The sequence below is a fragment of the Furipterus horrens genome, unplaced genomic scaffold (assembly GCF_987537825.1).
Source record: "Furipterus horrens unplaced genomic scaffold, mFurHor1.1.pri manual_scaffold_4, whole genome shotgun sequence".
Classification (NCBI taxonomy): Eukaryota; Metazoa; Chordata; class Mammalia; order Chiroptera; family Furipteridae; genus Furipterus; species Furipterus horrens.
This window is the reverse complement of record NW_028327174.1, coordinates 52,227,909-52,244,962: the sequence shown is the minus strand read 5'-3', so window position 1 is coordinate 52,244,962 and position 17,054 is coordinate 52,227,909. Positions and strand designations below refer to the sequence as shown.

Below are 17,054 nucleotides of genomic sequence, written 5' to 3'. Positions count from 1 at the left end.
TGTGATCTGACTTCCCTTTTAGAAAGCTCACCCTGCCTGCTTGCTGTGTGTAGGGATGGCCCATGGGTGAGAGAGGAAGCAGGGAGCCCACTCAGGAGGAAGTGCAGTGGTGCAGGAGGGAGTTAGCTTGGTTGGGGGAGGCTGCTACTGAGACCTCTTAAAGTTGCCCCTTTTGTGTTGGTCACTTTCAGGGGGAAGCACTGGCACATGAGTCTCAAGTCTCAGGCCCAGCTCTGCCACTCACTTTTTTTGTTTTTTAATTTTTAAAAATTGATTCTATAGAGACAAACATCGATTTGTTGTTCCACTCATGTATGCAGTCATTGGTTGATTCTTGTATGTGCCCTGACTGGGGATCAAATCCATGACCTTGGTGTATTGGGACGCCGCTCTAACCAACTGAGCTACCCAGCCAGGGCTACCACTTATTTCTGGGTTGCCCCAAACAGGTCACTTGGAGATGCCTTGAGCACACACTGTATTTACTCATGTTCTACTAAGCACTAGTGTTGGGCAAGAAATAAAGCAGTGAATAAGACAGAAAAGGTGCCCTGACCAGAGTGGCTTAGTTGGTTGGGCATTGTCTCACAAAGCAAAAGGTCACTGGTTCGATTCCTGGCCAGGGCTCATGCCTGGGTTGTGGGTTCAATCCCAGTTGGGGCATGCACAATAGATGACCCATCAATATTTCTGTTTCTCTCCCTCTTTATCCCTCCCTTCTCCTCTAAAAATAAATAAATCTTAAAAAAACAAACAAAAAGACAGAAAAAGTCCTTAAGGCCTGCTGCAAAAGGAAAGTACATCCTAATGGGGAGGGGGGCAGGTAAAACACAAAACCCATAAACATCCAATTTCAGATGCTGCTGAGTAGTAGGATGGAAATAAAACAGGGCTCTGTCACTGCAAAGGGGTGTGACTGTATTTCAGAATGGGTGTCCAAGCCTTTGGGAGGCAGAGTTGAGGACTGAAGGAGCCAGCTATGGGAGGAGCAAGTGCAGAGACCCCTGAGGGGCGGGGATCTGAAGTGCACTAGGTACAACAAGGTGGCTAGAGCAGGGACTGAGAGGGAAGACAAGAAAATGAGGCAGGCAGGGGTCAGATATCCCAGCCTGCGAGCTAGAAATCTTCCGGGGCAACTGGGAAACTACTAAGGAGTGATCTGTAATTGGGCCTGTCACAAGTTGGCTGGATGATGGCTAAGGTCTCCTCTGCAGGAGACCCCAGGGCCCTGGGAAGAGAGGGTGCCAAGCACAGCTATTTACACAATGATAATTAAGGTCTTTAGATGAGACTTGGCCACCACTGTTGTGGGTATTTGGGGAGGGAGACTCAGGCAAGATGCACTGAAACTACAGGGCCGAGGCTGAGGAGGGCGTGGGGCCTCCAGTTCAGGCCCATACATGTACGTTAAAAATCCCCCGGACTACTTTTCTGGCTGCAGGTTCCAAGTAAATAAGATGTAAAATATAGTGTTTGTGTGTGTACACGTGTGTGTTGGGGGCAGGGGGTGTGGTGGAGTCAGAGCTCGCCGGAGCCCGATCCTCCCCGTCAGGCAGTCACCACGCTGACACAGATGCAAAAAAACCATCAATTTTATACAGTTTCTGGTTCAGAAGCAACAATATGCAAAGCAGTGGAACAGCCTGTGCTGCCCCCACCCCACCTGGACATGCCCATTTCTGTCCCCAAGGGGCAGAGAACCCAGGACCCTTGCCCAGCAGGACCCAACTTAGTTACAGGCCTCTGGGAGGGGCCAAGCCCTTAGGGGTCAAGACCGGAAGTGAGGGGGACCAGCACCTCAGGCCCCCTCAAGGGCCCACTCGTTAAATGGAACTGTCTCTGTATGCGAGTATGGAGGGTGGGGCAACTACCCACAGGAGGCCATTTCTCCCCAAGGCCAAGAGAAGCAAGTAAAGCTGAGGAGAGGGCTTCGTGGGACAGGGTCACCACCCCCTAGGAGGAGTTTTCCTGGATGCCCCACAAGGCACCAATGACCAGATGTAGGATGGCACAACCCACCTTTGGTCCCTGAACCTCTCCCAACCCCGAGCTTGCCTGGTTCTCCCGTGTGCCAGCTCCCACTACGGTTTAGGGAGGAGGAATAGAAGGGTCTGGGGCCTGGGTACGCTGCTGGGCAGAGACAAGCCAGGAACACAGCAGGCCAACTGGACTGGCAAGGACCCTCTCCCACTGCTCTGGGTTCCTGGGGTCCCCCTCGGCCGGGCACCAGCCTCACCCCTTGAGCACCTCCACCCCCACTTTTGAACTGGCTGGAACGAATAAATAAATAAATAACTCCCCTCCCCGCCGACCCTCCCTTACAGCTGACTCTCCTCCTCCTCCAGGGAGCGGTTGAGTCCTGGGATGAATTTGAGCAGCCGCCGGCGGAAGCTGCGATACTTGGCTTTGCGCAGGCCGGGGCCGCATAGGGCCTGCTCGCGGGCCTCAGTCCAGAGCGTGCCTGGCGCGCCCCCGCCGCCGCCGCCGCCCCCCGGGCCCGCGCACCGCACGCTGGCGCTGCGGCTCAGCCCGGACCGCAGCCCGGAGGTCAGGGTCTCAGCCGGGCCCAGGCCCGGCGTGCGGGCGGGAGGCGGCGGGGGCGCGGGCGGCTCAGCGCCCTCGAAAAAGCACGTGTGGTAAACGGCGTCATCGGGGTCACCCCCAGCCTGCCGCGCGCTCCCACGGGGGACCCCGGGCGCCGCCAGCAGGGGCCCAAAGGGCAGCGAGCCTGGAAGCAGGCCAGCTCCGTACAGACAGGAGCGCACCGACTCCAACGTGTCGTAGACGCTCGGGTCCTTCACCACGAGGCCTGCCAGGGCAGAAGGCAAGAGGGAGGGCCGTCAGAGGGCACAGCTGGGAGGCCTCAGCAGCCTCCTAGCAACCATCCTGAGCAAGTCACCACCCTGAGCCCCACTTCCCTGTCTGTAAAACAGGAATTATACACTCAAATCCTTATGAGGACCAGTTATGACACTTGAGCCACGGAAGAGATTTGAGACATGTTCTTTGAGCCTTGGTGTTCCCATCTGTAAAATGAAGATGATACCACCTAATACTCAACCTTCAGAGGGCTATTGAGAATAAACTAAAAATGTGCGTGCATCAGCCCAGGGTGGTATTGTACCCAAAGTAGCTCAACAAACCTTTCTTCACTTTGGAGGGGGGAATAACCCACTAGGTCTGAGGGGGAAGCATGGCTGAGGGTATGAGGGTATCTGCAGGGCCCTCCACACCCCAATGTACTCACCATGCACCAGCCGTTGTTCCTGCACCATTAGGGACCTGTATTCTCCCCACTTCTCATATAGGGTTTGCTGCAAGAGACAACCCCAACTCACTGTCAGGAGCCAGCCAGAAATTAGCAGGAGGTGGGCACAGACTGAGTGGTCAGGGAGTACACAGGAAACCTTAAGGCTAAAAGGAGGTTCAGACAGATAAGTGACCCCCTGAAAAAGAGTGGGGGGCCTGCTGTGGCAGGGGCTTGGGAAGAGCAGGGTAGAAGCTGGACAGTATCTGGGCTGCTTTACCTTTAGGTACTGCAGACGAGCCTCCAGCTCCGCCTTCCGAATTGATGTTCCATATAGAGTTTCCAGTCTGAGGAGATTGGGGAAGCAAAGGCTGAGTGAGTGCCCAGTGGAAACACCAAGACAGGCTGAGCTCAGGAGTCACAAGGACCCTGGCACCTGGACACACCTGAGAACGTTGCCAGATGCCTTAATGATGTCCACGATCTCTCGATGCCGGATACCTTCCACGTTCAGGCCATTGACACTGGCGATGGTGTCCCCTGCCAGGAAACAGGGGGTCAGCAGCTGATCCATGGGTCATTACAGAAGAATTCAAGTCCCATACCTTAGCCACAAAGGGAAGGGGTAATAACCACCATAGAATCCTCCTGAACTCCCCTTGCCCCTCTCATGGTCTGGGAGACCTTGTCCAGGCCCAGCACCGCAGCCTAGGGTCCAGGGTCCTCATAAACCCACACCTTCACTTCACCTTCAGGAAGCTCTGTTCCCAAAGGCTGAGCCCTCCCAGCAACCTGGGCTGCCCCCAGCATTGGTTATTTCAGTCTGGCCCACAGGCTTCCAGGAGACCCAGTCAGGACAGGAAGTGGGCAGGGTGAGTAGTACCAAGCTAAGAACTAACACTGTCCCAGGCCTGAGAGCTTCTGCTATCCTGTGCCACTGCAGAGCCTCCTGACCTCAGGCAGACCAGCCACTATCTCTGAGGGTTCATTTCCCATCTATAAAAGGGGGTGTGAATCTGCTGTGCCTACCTCGGGGAGCAGGGGGGAAGGTGGGGGTGAAACTACTTTGCACAGTTGCAATATACCACTTGGCTACCAGGGGCTGCTGGTAAGTGGGCAAGGGAAGAAAATGGTAATGAATTGGGGGAGGGGGTCAATTTGTGAAGTTTCAGGCTGCCCCTCCCTGGAACTTGGGACTCTAGATTTGGCCAATCTTAAGGGTCTCCTACTGGAGGCATCATTTCCTAGTTAAAGGAAATAACACAGGTACCCCAGAGTTGGGCCAGGTCAGGGGTAGGATAGGTCCTGATCCCCAGTATCAGGCAGATCTAATGGAATGTTGCTTCTTCCCCCAACTCCTGCCTGTGCTGGATTGCCAGATTGCCAGGAAGAGGCAGAACAGCAACAGCAACACCCCGCATTTACCAGGCCCTGGTTCTGTGTCCAGGGAACCCCCACACCACACAATAATGTGAGGACATATTATTGCCCCCATTTACAGATGGGGCTGCTCAATATCATACAGTAAGTGGCAAATTTGCCTGGATCCAAACCCTGGAATCTAACTGTTGTTTCTGGCCTTCTCAAAATGGGACAAGGAAGGGGAATTGATTTTATTATCTTTTTATTTCTTTTTTTATTGTTGTTGTATTACAGTTGCCCCACTTTTTCCCCCACTGCTCTCCACTGCCCCCCTGTCCCACTCCCACAGTCAATCCCCACCGTGTTGTCCATGTGCATGGGTCATTTATACATGTTCCTCGGGGAACTGATTTTAGAAGAGATTTCTCACCCATTCTGCTTGGTAGTAAAGTTATACCCCTTTCCCAGAGCCCAGTGTCCTGAGCTCAGGCCCCACCTGGTGTGAGCCCAGCCCGCTGGGCAGGGCTTGACTCATGAACCCGGCAGACAAAAGTCACCATCTCCACACGCTGCTCCTCCTGGTGGTGAAGGCCATAAGTCTGTAACAGACAAGGTGACCCTCAGCCCTGGATTGGGGCAGGGTCCATCCATTCCTCAGACTGGCCTCCCAACCCTTCCCTTGCTCTGCACCCAGCTTCTCCTACCTGGATCTCAAAACCGAAGGTCTGATTTTCCTCCTTCTCCAAAGTCAGCACTTTCCTGCAGGAGACACAGGGGCCATCTCATCAAGACTTTTAGAATTAAAAGGAGTGTGCCAGTCCCATAGTGTAGTCCTCCACGGATGCTGGAGTCTGCTGTAGAACACCCAGCCAGGGCTCACTGTGTCCAATGACAATGACTCATTCTCATCACAGGTTACTGGAATGTCCCTCCCCATGTTACAGAGTGGGATCCCCAAGGAGATGGGAGTGGTGGATTAAGAGCTGGGGAACACTGCGACACAAGCAAAACCACCCCAATCAGGCACAAGTGATTGGAAGCTGCCAGTAAAGTTGAACTGTGTCTGGAAAGTAGGGGAATGGTATCTCTGACTTTTCTATTCTTAAACTAGTCTGGTTTGGCAGGGGGAGGCAGAACTGTGTTTGTGGGTGTTTTAAAGAAAGTAAGACTTACTAGCAGAAATCTGCCATTAATCTAAATCTGTATAACCTTTAAATAAGCAATTCTTTTTCTTTTCACCAAACTCTGGTATTGAGAATTATGCTTTTTGGCGGCGGGCAACCTGAACAGCCCGTGGGTTCTGTTTCACCCACACCCAGCTGAAATCAGCTCATCCAGATGCACAGAACCAGTCTAGCCTCCGGTAGGGGGAGGCACTGGGAATGTCCAGCCCCCAGAGCTGGTGGACAAGCTGAATTTTTCAGATAGTCCCTCCTTCCTAGTGAGCCCCAGAGTACCACTTACGGAATAGCTGAGGCTCCAAATTCAGCCCCAGCCTGGAGCCTCCTCTGATCCACAGCCTTGGGGAGAGGGCTGGCCCCACCCCCAGAGACCGGTCACGAGGCCGAGCCCAGACCACAGCTGCTCCTCCCAGCTGCAGTGGGGCCAGCCCACCAGATGTGAGGGCTAGGGGGAGGGTAGCCTCAAAGCTGCCCCTTCCAGCACTGAAGGCCTGCCCACTGGACACAATGGTCTGGAGCTGATCCAGATCCTCGCCTGCTGGGGGAGCCCAGAGTTTCCTCTGCCCACCCCCACCCCCTTCCTTCCCTCCCAGCCAGAGGCAGAGTTAAAGCAGCTGCCAAAGGCCTCTTCATGTCTCATAGCCTCAGGAAGGCCCTGGAGACCCACGTCCCCAGCTCTCAGCATGACCCAGATACTCCCCAAATGCTGAGTGGTAACTCCTAGCCCCAAGCTCAGCTCCTCCCCATTTTGAACCCTCTGTGTGTGTTGTGGCAGGCAGCAGGGTGACTGAAAATTCTGTGTCTACCCCAGTGATCTCTGGTTTTCTTGAAGGGTTGGCAAACTTTTTCTGCAAAGGGTCAGGTAGTAAGTATTTTAGGCTTTCTTTTTGGGGCGCATTCAGCCTCTATCGTATATGGTTCTTTGTTTTTAATTTAACAACCCTTTAGAAATATAGCACCAAACAGGCCAATCTGGCCAGCAGGCTCTAGCCTGCTGATCCATTTTAGAAGAAGCCAGGCCCAAACCAGGATGGGACACTCTGAGTTGGGCCTGAGATCAGCACCTCTGTCTGCCGTCTCCTCAGTTGCTTCCTAAGAGGGCTCCCACAGGATGGAACAGAGCCTCTGGAAGCTGGGGCAGGCAGACTCAAACAGCTGGACATGCTGTGGGTATGGTCTGGGCCCTCGGGGTTTGCTGAACTGGGAGGGCATAGGACCCTGAAGACTTCTCTTACTTCCCCCACCTCCCAGGCCCAGATTTCCCAGGGAGGGGTAATTTGCAGGGACTGGGGGTGGGTTGAGGAGCACCAGATGACTCAAAAGTCCCTTCCTCCTTTCTCTGCCACCCCTTCACACAGCCCACACCCCCACCTGCACCTCAGTCCTAGTGAGGGAGCCATGCTGAAAGGGTGAGAGAATGACTCCCCCTGGCTGGGGCTGAGATGCTGCATTCTGCTGCCCCCCTGCCCCCCCCCGCCAAGGCGTCTCACCCCTGGGACCAGGGCAGGGGCTGGGGAGATGGTGGCTTACCGCTGCTGTTCGGGACTCGGGCTGAGATTCTTCCAGCGGAATCCAGAGCCCTGGGCAGGAAGATGGAGAGTTAGGAAGGAGCGAGTGCTGAGAGCCCTGTTCTGGGGGGTCCCTCACTTGGTCTCCAGCCCTGGACCCAGCACTCCCTGTTGTCTGGTCCTGGTTCAAAACCTGCTTTGGTGCTGGTGTAACTACTTGCTGAGTGCCACTATCAGTATCACTCCATGACTTTTCCCAAGACTTTGTTCCCATAACTGGAACTGCAGGGACACAACAGTCCTCCTGAGTTCCAGGTGCATGACCCTCTCAGCCCATGCTGGGTGCGGAGGGTTTCATTAATCTAGATAGAATAGTCTTCACCCCTAGGGTGCATGCCCGCCAAAGCTCAAGCCTCCTAGACTCCCGAAAAGCCAAGCCAAGCCAAGGCAGGGGCTCCTTCCAGACGTTCCCAGAGAGGCACAGGGGGCCCCTGGGCTTGCAGATCAAGGCACCCCAGAGGGCCCCTGCTAGTCAAGTCTCTCCTAGTCTCTCAGACACAAACAATAGTTTGGGGAAGATGGGGTCGGGGGCCCAGGTCTGGAGGGCCAGGAACCCTAGCCTGACTGTGGGAAGGCAGGGGACACAGGGACCAACTGCTTCCTCCAAATTATAGGCTGTTTCAGGAACCAGCTGTACCCGGCTCAACCTGGATCTCTCAACATTGCTGTATGTGTGCTGCTTTTTGGGATGAAAAATCTTAGATCTCAAATGTGCCCTAAAGTCTCACTATATTTAGGAGAGAGATTGGGAGTTCTTTTTCTTTTTCCTTATTTATTTTTTGTTGGAGGTGGGTGACAGTGCTGAGGGTTCCTGCCTCTTTAGGGCCCTTGAGAAACTAGTCTCTCTCCCTCCCTAAATTATTGGTCCTTGGAAGAAACCCTGACCAGCACTTGTCCCATGTGCCCTAAAGAGCCCAGGGCCTTCCTGGTTGGTGCCCTTGTTCACCCTCCCTCCCAGGCTCCCCAAGGCTAGGAAGATAAGGGGGCCCTCTTTTTCCAGAACCAGAGAGTGGCCTCAGGGGTGAGGACAGTTCCCAGATGAGCCAGGGAGGAAGGACTGGGCAGCATAGAGAGAGACCCCTTTGTCTTTCCACCCTATTTTCATAAAATGCAAATTTTCAACAAGCTGTTCATTGTGTGGGGGGGAGCCAAGGGCCAGAGAAGGAGGAGGGGGACAGAGCGAGGAAAGGCCACCAGCTCCTTCTCCTTAACCTGGGTCTTGCGTCCCGGCTTCTGGGAGCTCGGGTTTCCCTCAGGCCAGAGGAAGAGCCCGCGGAGGAGGGGAGACTCGGAGGGCGGGCGCGGCCCGCATCCTTCCTGCCCCGCGGGCGCCCTGCGACCCCTCCCACCGCGTCCGGTCCCAGCCGAAGTCCAGGGAGCAGTGACCTCGTGCCCCACACTTCAGACGCAGGGCCAGGCGGTAGGCCCCGAGCCTAGGCAGCCGGGCGTTCCCTCCGAGGGGCGAACGCTCTCTCGGACTCGGCAACTGGAGGAGCCCGGGAGAGGGGTCCTTGGAGTCTCGAGATACCTGGGCGCAGGGAGGCGGGGCGTGGGGGTTGCAGGCCAGATGGATGAGGAGAAGGGGGTGCTGGGGGGTCAGGAGGGAGAGGAGCCAGACAGGGGGCGGCGCGTGGGGAGCGGGGAGGAGAGTCCCGAGATCGGGCGGCGTGGAGGTGGGGGCCGCGGGGGCCGGCGGCTGGCGCTTTCCAAGGAGAGGGCCGGGGGGACTCATTAGGTTCTGAACGTGGCCGCGGGGGTCTGCGGGCTGGGGAAGATTGTGGGGTACTCGGCCGACCCCGAGCAGAATGGTGTGGGGGTCAGCGGGGGCGATTGGGGTTCAGCAGGCGCAGACGGGGGTGTTGCGGGGTTGAGCGGATCTGGAGGGAGGGAACTGGGGGTGAGGCTGGGGGTTACCGAGAGCTGGTGCCGCGGGAGCTGGAAGAGCAGAGGACGCACCTTTCGGCGGGGCAGGGTACCCCCGGAAACAGCGAGCGCGCGATACAGCTCGGCTGGGTGATAGTCCTCCAGCGCCGCGTACAGCTCGTCCCCGGGGGGCCGCGGGCTGGCGGCTCCGGCAGGGGGGGCCGAGGCCGGGGTCCGGGCCGGAGCGACTTCGGAGTCGGGAGCCCGGGCGGCGGCTGACGCCTCCTCCTTCGGCTGCAGTTTCCTGAGTCGGCGGAGGGTCATGGCTCCGGCGCCCCGCACGGCGGGGCTGGCAGCAGCTCGGGGATGCCAGCCAGGCGGGTGGCTAGTCGCCTCCCTTTATAGGATCCGCTGGGCGGACCGGGGAGCGGGCGGGGAGCGGCCTTCGGTGGCCTCGCCCCCAGAGCCGCAGGCCCCGCCCCCGGGGGGGGCGCGGTGGGGAGCTCGGCCCACGGACGCCTGGAGCCCGACGCCCGCCCAGGCTAAGGACTGTCTCAAGAGGGGGAAACCTAGCCGCGGAAGAGGGGTTTGGGAAACAGGGCATCCCTGGGCGGGGCCAGTGGTACCTGGGGGCGGGAGGGGCGGTGGTCTGGGAAGGGGCTTGTGTGGGAGATTTGAAAATTTGGAGATAGATAGCTTTGGAGACTCGTGGAACATCTGGTGGTGGATGAACAGTAAGCAGTCATTGTGAGGCGGTTTGGAGACCCAGGAGAAGATTCTAGGAGCTGCTCGGGGCTGCAGGAGACTTTAGGCAAGATGAGAGAGGCAGGGGGGCTGCGCAGAGGGAGGGGTGCGGTTCCTGGGGAAGAGTTGCCCCTGAAGGGATTGTGCAGAAACCGCCCCTCTCCCCCGTGAGAGGGCCCAAGATTTCCCCTTTACACGGCTGCTCCAGCACAAGTGAAAGAGGCTTCTCCTCCTCCCAAGTCAAGAGGAAAGAGAAGGGGATGAGGGGGAACCTAGAAGACAGTGGGCTTCATTCTGGCCTGTCCCGGAGTGGTCCCTCCTGAGCAAACATCCCCTCAGCTCCTGATGTCAGAGCTCCTGGCAAACAGACCCTTACTATGGAGTTGACTCATGGGGAAGGGGATGTCCCTGAGCAACCGGGTGCTGAGGGCTGGGGTGTGTGCTCAACCACTCTCTCACACTGCCTGAGGGACCATCCCCCTGGGAGAGGTGGGGATGGCCCAGCTGAAGTCTCTGTCGTCAGCGGTGCCTGAATAAGAAGTGAGAGTAGGAAGTGGAAGGCCAGGACTGGCGTCTGATGAGCAGGTACCCACCACAGGGTGTCAGTGCCACATCAATCACAAAACAGAGGCTGAGGCCAGGGATGCACTGTCCCTGGCTGTCCCCTCCTCCTCCTCCCACCTTCCCAAATCTGTTAGCCTTTAGAGCTGGCATTCATTGAGCATTTACCATGTGCTGTGCACACTGTTCTGTATATGCTTTTACATACATGAGTTAACTCATTTGGTTCTGCTAACAACCCTTAGAAATAGGTATCATCATCATCCCTTACAGACGAGGAAACTGAGGCCCAGGGAGGTTAGGTAACTTGTTTTAGGCTACTCAGTGGCAGAGCTGGTATTCGAACCCAGGCAGCCTGATTCCAGAGCCTGCTACCTAACACTATGCGATGCTGTCATCTTCAGTTCTTCATTCTCTCTACATTTAGGCCTGCTCCAAGCCCTGGAGTTAAAGAGGCTCTTGGTCTGGTAGGGAGTGGTACCTGCACAGGTGCTGTGTTAGCCACCTGCCACAAGGAGTACAGAGGGACAAGTAGCCACATCCACTTGGGGCATCCAGGAAAGGCTGTCTTCTGTCTCATTCACAGGTCTGGCCCAGTCTCCTTGCTCTCTAGTGTCCTTAACTTTCTGTGTCTGTGTCTTCTTCAGCCCCAGGCTCCTGGGGCCCCCGCCCTACAGGAGGTGTGGGTGGGAGGGGGTGCTTCTCCATCCCTCAGTGATTACACAAGTCCAGATGGCAAGATGCTTGTGTTGGGGGCAGGGGTGGAATTGGGGACTGCCAGGAGCTAAGAGCTAACTAACTCCCTTAGTGTCTTCCTCTCCCTCCTCCCACTTCTCCCCTTGGCACCACCAAGTGGCCATCAGCTGAGGGGCTGAGGGGGTGTCGGTGGGGAAACATGGGACTCTATTGTGAAGCATTAGCACAGATGGACCCCTGGACCGTCTGCTGCCTGCTCTTGACAGACGGCATCTGTGCTGGGGGTTGGGTAGGGGTAGGGAGGCGAGCAGAGGCAGGAGAGGCAACGGTTTCTCTTCTCCCCATTCCTGTGCCAATCCCTGAAGGGACCCACAAAAGAGCATCTTGTACCTCTTCTGGGAAAGACCATCACCCTACCTATCCAAGCAGGCTACCTCACTGACACCTTCCTGCCCGAAACCTGGAGCAGTGGGCCCCGTGGGTGTCCCAGCGCTGAGACAGTACTCCTTCGCGCGGAAGTGGAGGCGGAGACTTCCCCTCGTCCCTGCAGGTCAGCCTGCCTCCCCGTCTCCAGGTGAGAGACCACCGCCAGAGGTCTCACAAGTGTCCTCCTCCTGCCAGGTAGAGCCCCAGTAAGGGTGGTTCTGGGAGATGAGATTTCTGTCAGCCTCATTGCGTGATTTCCCCAGATCCTGGAACTTTAGAGGTGGAAAGGGCCTTGTGGTCTGGAAGGATACCATGTGGTTTAAGCCCTCATTTAACAGAGGAGGCAGACGGAGGCCAGGGAGGGAAAGATGGTGGTGAAACAGGCACTAGAACCCCCCTACATCCCGGGTCTCCTGATTCCAGAGGCTGTTTAATTCAGTCGTTGGCAGCTCAGAGACCCGTGCCCCTTCCTCCCCGACCTCCCCAGTTTCTCCAGGGAGGTGATAGGGAGCCCAGGAGGTCGCACCGTGGCGTAGTGATGCCCTCTGGTGGTCATGAGTCTCTTGGTGGAAAATCTTCAAATCAGACTGAAGGGCTGGTGCCCGGACTCCATCGGAATCCCAGCCGGTTTATGGATCGCCCACAACTCCTCCCCTGCCCCAGAGGGTCTGTGTCCCCCTGACACACCAAGCTCCAAGTTTGGAATTGCCCACCTCTCACAGGTAGGAAATTGTGTTTTGATCTCAGCCAGCGTTGCCCTGCTGCAGGTGAAATTCGTCAGGAGGGCAGACAGCTGGTGGGTCACCCCATGCCATAGCCTCTGCATGCCAGACCGTACACGAAGCCCCTAAAGCTTTGCCTTTTCTACCTACCCATGACTTCCACCTAAGCCCAGGTCTCTTGTCTAGCCCCTGTTCTCCTCATCCTATCTTCTGCAGCTCCTTAAAGCTTGGGGGAGGTCAGGGGATAGGGGGAGCACACTGCACACTGCCAGCAACCTCATACCAGGACACACCTTCCTCCTTTCTCCTCTCTCCAGGAATCCTCCCTGCAAAAGCCCCATCGCTCTGGCTCCTCAGACATCTGTGCTCAATATGTACTTTATTCCCAAGAGCAAGTCCCTGCCTTTCAGAGTGAGCTCCTTAAGTTTGGCTTCCTTTTGCCCCAGCTGCCCTGGCTCCCAGCTCTCAGGATGGGTCTGGGCTTGTGCTGGGGGCGAGACAGCAGGGGCTGGGCTAATGGACAAGGCCAAGGTAAGACCCCCTTCTCTTTGGCACAAGCCCTTGCCCCTGGAGGGAATGGGGAGAGCTGGATCTTGTCCCCAGTGACCTGTGCAAGCTCTGGAGAAGTTCGGGACTGGGGGTGAGCTCCAGAAGCTCAGGCCCCTGTGGAGTCTTGCTCGGTATCACAGCTTTGGTAGTCACTTCATCCCAGAACTAGGAGGCTGTCACTGGGGCTCCTCTCTGGGTATTGCCACTGCTCCTAAGTGGGGGAGGTAGGAGGGAGAGGGCCTGGGACTCAGCTGGCTCTCTGGTCAGGAATGAGGGGTTGGGCCCCCAGTTGCATGATACTGAGGGCGGCATGAACAGCCGGTGGGCAGCTGACAGGCAGGGAGTGGTTGTTTTTCTGAACGAATCCTTTTGCTCAACAGTCTCCACGGGATAGTGTCTGTGTGTGGCATTGTGACCGGGGGAGCCTAGGAGCAGGGAGCGGATCCATTATAGCCCAGGCTTGATTCTAGGGGGGTCTGGGAATTGGGGCAAGGCAGACATGGCAGTTTATTTGTGTTGGACATGGGTGGCCTCTAGAGTCTTGTCCCGCCCAGAGGCCAGGGACCCTCTTGCCAGTTGGGTTGGGGGTGGCAAGGTGTCTCCAGCTTGAACAAGTTAGACTGTTAGAAGGGAGAGTTACCTCTCCAGCTTTCCTTACAGTACCACTCCTAGCACAGAGGGTATGTATTATTGTACCCTCTTCATTTCAGAACAGGTACAGCTAGGACAGGAAGTAACAGCTCTTAGCGCCCCAGATTCCCCAGATGTCCACCCTCTTGGCAAATCCAGCTGCTCTGGGGGGTTCATCCCTGGTTCCTTCTCCCAGGAGACAGCGTTGCGCACCAGGCTAAGATTCTGCTTACTCCGAATTGGCCAGCTCCCCTCATTCCCTCACTGTTTGCATTTGCTCATGCCTCAAAACTGTTCATTCTACCAAACGTCTCCCCCTTTCCTCCAGCTGCTCCGGCTGTCACCACCGCAATTGTCTCTGAGGTCAGCACTGTGACTGTCCCCGAAAACATACAGGATCACATCACTCCCTTGCTTAAAGTCTTGCTTTAGATAGCGTATTCCCCACATCAGGAATGACAAAGAGGTGTTACGGGACAACTCCACGTAAGCATATTGTTGAGAAAACTTTGGAGACCAAGTCTAGACTCAAGATGAAAAACTACTGATAGATTTGCCCCATCACAGGGTAAGTGATGGCACTGGTGGTCCTCAGGATGAAGGCTTGACTTCTCAGCACATGACAGCCCCAAAAGGCTCCCTCATTGCACCCACCCCGGATCCCTTCCTTTAGCCACGCTGAACATCTGCAGATTTGGAATGGTGACACGCTCCTTTCGACTAAAACCCCCTTCCCTTCTACATCAGAAGGCCAATGTCGACTCCAAAATAGATGAGATGTCACCTCTCTTGACCCCAACCGTTTGTCTGTCCCATGTTTCCAGAGCATTCTGTGTCTGCCCCTCTCATAGAATCTATCTCAACCCATTGTCATTACCTATTCATTAGTCCCCTCCACCAGCCAGGGAGCCACTGGGGGGCAGGAGCCAGCCCTTTATTTCCTCAGGCGCCTCATCTGTGCTTCCACCACACCTTACATATTGCTCTGTATGGGACTTGCCAAAATCTGCCTTATTATTTATTCTCTATACAGATCCTCTCTGTCCTGAAGAGCAGGGACCAGGCTGTTCATTCTGCCTTCCTTCCGCTTTACACACTAAGGTTGCTCAACAGATGCTTATTTAATGATAATCCACTTAAGAGTCTAGTCTATCCAATTGTTCCTTAAACCTTCCTGCCCCATTAACCCCCATCCTTGGCTCCCAAGGAATGTTCCCAGACAGACCCAGGACTACCTGCCATATTCCTTAAATCCCATCCTATCTGACTATGGGATGCTCACCAACTTTCAGCTGGGAATGATGCCAGTTGTTTGGTCCAACACCAGTCTAGAAGTTGCTGTAAAAATGGTTTAGATGTGATCGGCACTGAAATCAGCAGTTTCAGTAAAGTAGATGACCTTCTACATGTGGATGGGCCCCATCCAATCAGTTGAAAGCCTTAAAAGACAGGTCCCCTGAGGAAAAAGGATTTCTGCCTCCAGATTGTCTTCGGACACAAGACTGCAATATCAGTTCTTCACTGGCTCTCTAGCTTGTTGGCCTGATTTCAGACTTGCCAGCCCCCACGTTCATGAGTCAAGTCCTTAAAATATCTCTCTCTATATCTACCCATCTTATTGGTTCTCTTTGTCTGGAGAACCTTAATACACTATTCCTGGCTGGACCCAAAGCTTCTTCCTCCCACCACCTTCTTTGTGTGTCCCTCCTGTGTTCCTGAGTGTCTCCTGAATGCTGTTTCTGTACCACCAATTTTGTTTTGCTTATATTGAGCAGGCATGTTTTCCAGACTGCAAAGATCAGCAGACAGGGCCTAGGGGAACAGAAATTTAAAATGTTTGTACAAACCCAGTGATACACCAGTCAAATGAATTCAGGTCTCCTGTATTGGGCCTTATAAAGATAATACTGTTAGTAACCTTCAAGGGCACATGAAGAGGTACCAGAATGGCTGGCATTCTGATTTTCAGAATGAAGCTGAACCTGCAATCCATTACCTAGTGAACTGTAGGTCCATGCCTGCAAGATGACTGTCTTTTGAACTGGGTTGAGGTTAGCTACAAGCCACTTCACTTTTCCTTCAGACAGGTAGATCGAAGAGATGCAGCAGCCATATCTTGCCACTTCAGCAAGCTACCTGGGCTTCTGCTGTTATCTTTGTGCATCGAAGAATTATGAACAGGTCCAAGGACAATTAGCAGCTAATCTGGGTTATGGCAATATATGCCTATTTTAAAGCCAACTTCTAAAGGTAGGTTATTTGATTTTCTCCAGCCCAACAGTCTCAGATGGGAGAACAGTGGGAAAGTCTGGATAACAATCAGAATTTTAGCCCTGGCTAGTGTGGCTCAGTGGATTGAGCACCTGCCTGCAAACTGAAAGTTCGCTGGTTCGATTTCTGATCAGGACACGTGCCTGGGTTGCAGGCCAGGTCCCCAGCTGGGGGTATGTAGGAGGCAACTGATTGATGCAACTCTCACATATAAATATGTCTCCCTCTCTTTCTTCCTCTCTTCTCCCCTCTCTAAAAATAAATAAAGTCTTAAACAGAATTTTAAAATATTGACAGGCTGGAGCAATGGACAGGTTCTATGGTAAAATTTAACAGGGTAAACATGACATTCTGCACTTGAGTTCAACTTCTCTTATATAGGACGGAAGAAGGAAGTGGCTGGGTTTTACTTAACCTAAGACATGAGGTGCAGCCATGGGATGGGCCCTGCAGCTGTCAAGCAGTCTGGGATCCTTGTTCGAGTCCATGCTGTTAGTTAATGCCTAGGTGAAATGTTACCTGACCTTCCTGGCCCCAGGCTCTCGCTAGGTTCAGTGGAGAGCAGCTGGCCAAGGGGAAGAACACTGAACCAGAGGCTGGATGGTGCAAAGGTTGAGGGTTGCCGTCTGTGGTCAGATATCCTGAACCCAAAGTCTTTTCTGCCTGTGTGAGCTATGCTTATTTGATTTATTGACAATTTACTTGAGTTCTCTAACCCTGTTTCCTAATCCATAAAGAGAGGACAATAATGCTCATCTCATAGTTTTAGGATTAAAGCAATTAATATACATGAACCAAATTTTGGCACATTGCTTAGCATACAGTAAGTTTTCAGTATTTGCTAATATTAACTGAAGAAATTCGAAGCTTTGCCAAATTCATGATAATATGACAGCTGCCTTCAAGTATTTTCAGGGACCTTATATGGAAGAGAAAAAGCTGCTCTGAACTGCCTCTGGATAGAAGTCACGTGGAGGTTGCCTGGTTCTTGTACGGGAGAGCTTTCTCCACAGCAGACACCTGCAGGGGGAAGTTGTGCTCCCAAGTTTCAGCAGGAGGCTCGGGCCCACCGGGCCCACTCCACGTGGCAGGGATGCTATGGAGAGTCAAGTACCTGATGGGTGGTGACTAGGCGACCTCTAGGGTCCCACCTCAACACATGAAATTGTGATTCTAGGACTTTTGTCCCAGGTTCCCTCAGCCTAGAGACGATATTCACAGCCACCCACACGTT

General features: G+C 54.5%; 1 protein-coding gene and 1 long non-coding RNA gene across 2 annotated transcripts; one reads left to right on the top strand and one right to left on the bottom strand.

Annotated features, from left to right (window-relative positions):
- Positions 1-1,574: 1,574 nt before the first annotated feature.
- Positions 1,575-9,633, bottom strand: TAMALIN (trafficking regulator and scaffold protein tamalin). The gene is made up of 8 exons (XM_090275555.1): positions 9,315-9,633; positions 7,321-7,370; positions 5,314-5,368; positions 5,106-5,208; positions 3,694-3,787; positions 3,528-3,594; positions 3,248-3,314; positions 1,575-2,809 (listed from the first exon to the last, which is right to left on the bottom strand). The coding sequence occupies exons 1-8, from the start codon at positions 9,543-9,545 to the stop codon at positions 2,319-2,321; spliced, it is 1,158 nt and encodes a 385-aa protein (XP_090131681.1). The 5' UTR covers positions 9,546-9,633; the 3' UTR covers positions 1,575-2,318.
- Positions 9,634-12,150: 2,517 nt separating this feature from the next.
- Positions 12,151-14,308, top strand: LOC150011781 (uncharacterized). Its single transcript, XR_016510466.1, has 3 exons — positions 12,151-12,370; positions 12,688-12,901; positions 13,878-14,308. It is a non-coding gene; the product is annotated as an uncharacterized LOC150011781 (long non-coding RNA).
- Positions 14,309-17,054: the final 2,746 nt, after the last annotated feature.

Excerpts from the sequence above, each read along its gene's own strand:
- TAMALIN (XM_090275555.1), bottom strand. The coding sequence starts at position 9,545 with ATGACCCTCCGCCGACTCAGGAAACTGCAGCCGAAGGAGGAGGCGTCA. Across the intron at positions 3,595-3,693 it reads GCATCTGGCAACGTTCTCAG|ACTGGAAACTCTATATGGAA; the intron begins GTGTGTCCAGGT and ends CAATCTCCTCAG. Across the intron at positions 2,810-3,247 it reads GGAACAACGGCTGGTGCATG|GCCTCGTGGTGAAGGACCCG; the intron begins GTGAGTACATTG and ends CTGCCCTGGCAG.